The sequence below is a fragment of the Sinocyclocheilus rhinocerous genome, unplaced genomic scaffold (assembly GCF_001515625.1).
Source record: "Sinocyclocheilus rhinocerous isolate Xijiao unplaced genomic scaffold, SAMN03320098_v1.1 scaffold1382, whole genome shotgun sequence".
Classification (NCBI taxonomy): Eukaryota; Metazoa; Chordata; class Actinopteri; order Cypriniformes; family Cyprinidae; genus Sinocyclocheilus; species Sinocyclocheilus rhinocerous.
The window spans coordinates 464,100-469,703 of NW_015657958.1; the positions used below are offsets into that span (position 1 = coordinate 464,100).

The 5,604-nt window shown below is 37.1% G+C and overlaps 1 protein-coding gene across 1 annotated transcript in view; it reads left to right on the plus strand.

The window, feature by feature from the left end:
* Positions 1 to 5,604, plus strand: part of pcxb (pyruvate carboxylase b) — a 238,018-nt gene that overhangs the window by 184,203 nt on the left and 48,211 nt on the right. Inside the window, exon 17 of the mRNA XM_016529777.1 lies at positions 2,473 to 2,717. Coding sequence (XP_016385263.1) covers positions 2,473 to 2,717 — 245 coding nt within the window. The remainder of the gene's footprint in view (positions 1 to 2,472; positions 2,718 to 5,604) is intronic.

Sequence of the window (5,604 nt, forward strand, 5' to 3'; positions counted from 1 at the left end):
TAACCAGGCTTTGCCACACTGGGAGACCAGGCAACCACCTTAGTCTGCAAGTGAATGGCATACTTTGTTTGAGCATCTTGTCTTAAATCTGCTGTAAGCATTTTTTAGAATATCATGCATTGAATATCCCTATTACCTGACAGATATCACTGAAATAGGTGCCCTGAGAAATCACGCTCGTCTCTATGACAGCCCAAAGCAAAGCTCTGTACGCAGCAAAAAATAATCTGCCCATCAGAAAATTGTATCATCATTTATAGCTCATGCAAGCACATATACATACACACTACAAATACACATTCATAAACACATTAATTTTAGAGGCATTTAGGGACATTTATCTACTGTAGTACATTGAGTACAGCACACAATGTACACTGACTTCACTTAATGGACTGGTTACTATTATCTGCTGGAGTGACGCAAACCCAGCAGGAGCATTATAATAGCAGGGAGCTTCTCACTGATGACATACAAGTGTGTTAAAAATAAAAAGTGTGTGTGTGTGTGTGTGTGTGTGGCCTGGAAACTGGAAAGATGACTCTTGTGGCATCAGGCTTAATTAAATCCACATTGATTATTGCAGCCTGACTTTATGCAGGGCCTTTATTGATGGATTGATGGTGTGTTTTGAGATGTGTCAGATCAGGACAGCAGTATCTGTCAGTCAAATGTCCCCAGCAAAAAGAGAAAGACAGCACTACCAACACTACCACTTAAATGCATATGAAAGAACAGGGTGATTAATTTCACTAATTTAATACTTTCAGCCCAATCGTTCCCATTTTTAATATATATATATATATATATATATGTCTTTCCTAGGTTTTAAAGACTTAAGTGATGACTAATTACTCTTAATATCTATGTGAATATTAAATTCATATTATGAATATGGAATAGTAGTATGGTTAAGTAATGTCTATGGCCAAAACTGTGACCGGTACATCATTTGAATGATTTTTGATTGTTTCATTGCTTGGTGCTTATAAACAGCCTACACTAAGACTACATAAAAGGATAATCTACAGTCAATACAGACCCGTGCTCTGCGTAGGGGCAATGATCACGCTGGCTGGCTGCCTGTACATTTTCCTGCTAATTATATGGCTACTTATCAAATAAATAAATAAACCAATATGAAATATAGATAAACCAGCTTTGAGGGAAAGCATGACACTACACACTTTGATTTGTAGAAAATGTATATTTGAAATTCACATATAATATATAAAATATATTGATTACAAATGTTTTTTTACCACAAATACCATGATTAAACTATGGTTAGTGTAGCAAAACCATGATTACTTTATGTTTACCATGGTTTAACCATAGTAACCATGTTTTTGGGGTAAAAACCATGTTTATTAGTAGTAAAACCATTTTTAATTTTCATAATTGATGGGAGTAAGAAGTCACTGCAGAGAAGTATTGGCACATTTTGTTCACCAGTTTTCTGATTGGTCGATATTTCTCTGCAGAATCATGGGTAGTGTAGTTAAAATTGAAATTGGTGTCTTATGTGAAGCCTTAAAGTCACCATGAAATCAAAATTGAAAATTATTATCTTTTAATGGAATACTGTAGTGTTTATTATAAATAATTTATCCGTGCATTTCATTATTTTTTTTTTTAATTCATGTGCCCTCGTAATCTTTTAATCAAAAACGTTAACCTCCCCTCCTCCTCAAAACGACTCATCTTCTCTTCCGGTCACGAGCTATGGCGCAAGGGCGGAGCTAGTGACGTGAGGGGTAAACCCTGAGATAAACGACAGGGGGAAAAGCTGAAGCTGATGCTTCACTTTATAGCACTGACACCAGTCATGAGGGAATACGTTACCCCTAAACATTGAAAAGATATTAGGATATTACGACAACATTACTCTTAGGACATCACAAACACCTCTCATTTCAGATGCCGTTTCACTTGGATATACGTCACAGTAGAGAAGAAAAGACAATTGCAACTTCCGTTTCATGCCGACTTTAATGTCAATGTCAATTTTATTTATATAGCACTATTAAAACAACGCATGTTGACCAATGTGCTTTACACCATCTCAATATACAAATCAAATAAAGAAAAGAAAAAATCACCTAAAACAACAACAACAATAATAATAATAACACACAAATTATCAACAAGAAGAATACGCCATGGCAAACAAATATGTCTTTAGCTGTACTTTGAAAACATGTACAGAGTCAGTGTCCCTGACATGTAAAGGTAAGCTATTCCAAAGTCTTGCCGCTATTGCCGCAAATGCACGATCCCCTTTCTAGCTTAACTTAGTCCTTGGAATTTTAAGTAAATTTTGAGTTGTTGATCTCAAATTTCTTCCACTCTGATACTCAGTTAGCAGCTCTGATAGATAAGTAGGTGCAAATAATTAATGTATTAAGCCGTATCTCTTATTATCCTACAGTAAAGTTGCTGCATTTGTAACACACTTCTCCTGCCATGCAGGTGTTTCTCTGGACAGAGTCTTTGACTACAGCGAGTACTGGGAAGTGGCTCGTGGTCTGTACGCTCCCTTCGACTGCACCGCCACAATGAAGTCTGGTAATGCAGATGTTTATGAAAATGAGATCCCAGGGGGCCAGTACACCAACCTACACTTCCAGGCCCACAGCATGGGCCTCGGTAACAAGTTCAAAGAGGTGAAGAAAGCCTACGCCGAAGCCAACAAGCTGCTGGGAGACCTTATCAAAGTAAGACCTCCAAAAATCTCATTTTGATTCCAAATGTGTCACCCACTCTTTCTTTTTCTTTCTTTCTCTCTCCTCCTCCCCTGTTCCACATACTGAAGAGTGTCCTTGAAGGTCAGAGAATAAAGTGGCTTCTTTCTTTTCTATTGGATTTGCTGTCATTTATATTCCACAAGTATATAGTTGAAGCTCTTGTCCTTGTTGATTCAAACCTAGCAATTAACTTAAAACATAAAAATGTGCTGCAGTGTACCCAAAATGGAAACAAAATAATTTAATCACAAGCACACTTCATTCTTTCCTCTGTTCAAATTTAAATAAATGCATATTACAAAGTTATTTTAGAAACAAGGCATAGTACAGATTCTGGATGTACAGTTCTCATTCAACATGATGAGCTGACGTTCTGCAATCGTCCAGCATCTCTTTGGCTAAGTGGCTAACATAAGAACAAGTTCTGCCGCTTTCTGTCACAGGTACAGTGTGAACAGTGTTCTGGTTATCAGACGATCAGTCTCATAATCTGATACCAGCAGTCAGTGTCACCTGCCAATGTTGGCTTCTGCTGTGCTGCACTCTGCCCTCTAAAGGCAAATTAACCGATCAGCTGAAATGTGTCTGGCATCGCTTGCTTCAGTCTTCCACTCAGTGCAATCAATTATTGTGATTCTCCTAAAAAAGTTTCTGTTTACCTACAGTCTATCTGCATGTGATTGTTATTCAATTCACACTCTTTTTTCCCCACGCCATCTCTCTTCAATTTAGTTCATGAGTTGGGGGGAAATGGGCTGGACTTTGGGATCTTGTGGTGATACTCTTATACATATATAAATACATTTATATTCCTTTTGCTGTTGCCATCTCTCTTTCTCTCTGCCAGGTTATGTTCAGAATAGCATGCCACATTCTATTTTTGAAAGAAAGTAGTAGCCTTATGCATTATTTATACTTTGTACAGTTTGTGAATTTTCTTAATGCACGGAATACCTTGATGGCCTACTACATTTGCCAGAATGTGCCGTTTAAAACCATTTTTGGTAGGATGAATGAACCAAGAGTGATATCCTTCACCAAATGGTAGGGCAAAATTTTTGTTATTTGCCGAAAGTTAAAGGGAAAGTGACAGTACAGACTTTCACATTAAAACAAAAGATTTGTTTCAAATAAATGCTAGAATCCTGAAAAAAAAATGTAAATAGCACTTAAATAACTGTTTTCAGCATTCATCATATTACTTGAGCACCAAATCAGCATAGTAAAATTATTTCTGAATGATCATGTAACACGAAAGAAATTAATAAAGGAGTAATGGCTGCTGAAAATATGGCTTTGCCAACCCAGGAATAATTATATTTAAAAATATTAAAACTGAAATCAGTTATTTGAAATTATAATAATATTTCACAATGTTACTGTTTTTATTAGATTTTTAATCAAATAAATGCAGCCTTGGTGAGCACAAGAGACTTCTTTCAAAAAACATTTTAAAAATCTATATTTAAAAATATCTAAATATTAGGCAGCATAGTGTATATTTTGCACAATAAGCATTATACTAGTTTTCGGTTCTGAACACAACCTTCATGTCTTGCTCTTTCTTGCTATCCGGTTTGCTGAGACACACACCGGCACACAAGTACACACACTCCACTAAATCTGTTTCTTTTGAATCAGCAGCCAGCACTGACACACACAAACCATTCTCTTGAGTTCAAAGCACTCGCTGTCCATGCCGATGGCCAAACAGATGTACCCTGTCAGTTAGCCGGAGATACCCTGCACAATAACACAGGAGAGAGTAAACACTTCTAGACCTGTGCGTGTGTGTGTGTGTTTGTGTGTGTGTGTGTGTGTGTGTGTGAGAGAGAGAGAGGAAGCAAAGACTGAGAGACAGAAGCAGAGAGCAACTGAGATGTACACAGAAGGATTACAGTACGTCAGAAAAGCAGTGAGAGGAGACACTGACGGGCATGAGGATTACTCTGCGTTGTGTGTGTGTCTGTGTGTGTGTGTGTGTGCGCGTGAGTGTGTGTTTGATCCCCTCTTAATCCTGTCTCAGTCTCATCTTATAACACTTTTCCCCGAAAGCCTTCATCACAGTGACTTCGCCTGACCGCATTTTGCATTGTGTCTGGTCCTCTACTTCCTCTACTTAATTAACAACTCATTGATTTTTCTCTCTATTCCAAGTCAAAGCAGAAATTGAAGGATTTCTCAGTAACTGAGGGCGGCATCCTCATAATTTGAATCTTTCACCAGAAACATGCTTTCTTTTGGATTCAGACAATCCTGTTGAGCTACAGACCAACAGTAGCCAAATATTCAAGACCAAATGTGAATATTTAAGAATTGATTATTGATCAGCCACCATTCTGAATTTTCAGATATTTTCTATGGCAGTGACAGCCTTGTAATGGACAGTATATGCTGTTTAAAGTCTACTGTTTTAAAAAGTATTATGTTATATGCAGGGTCTGAAATTAACACCCGCCAACCCGCCAAATGCGGGTAAAAATCAGCTGTGGCGGGTCACGCTGTCAAATCACTAGCCAATTTGGCGGGTTACTTTTCGTAAATTATGTTTACTAATTAATTTCTTGAGGAAGTTCATGTAAGCCAAATCTGCACAGATTTAGTGTAAATACTGAACTCGAGACTCATCAAATTTATTTGTTTAATTTTTTTGGCTAGTAGAAATTATGAATGGCCGGTAACTTAAAAATGTAGTAGCCAAATTGGCTGGTGAGTGAAAAAGTTAATTTCAAACCCTGGTTATATGTAATATTACATGTTCAAATGGAAACTTACTACAACTTACTACATTGGTTGTTTAAGTTTTGAGTGACTTCTGGTCTTTACTAAAAAAAAAAAAGAAAGTATTTTACATGTA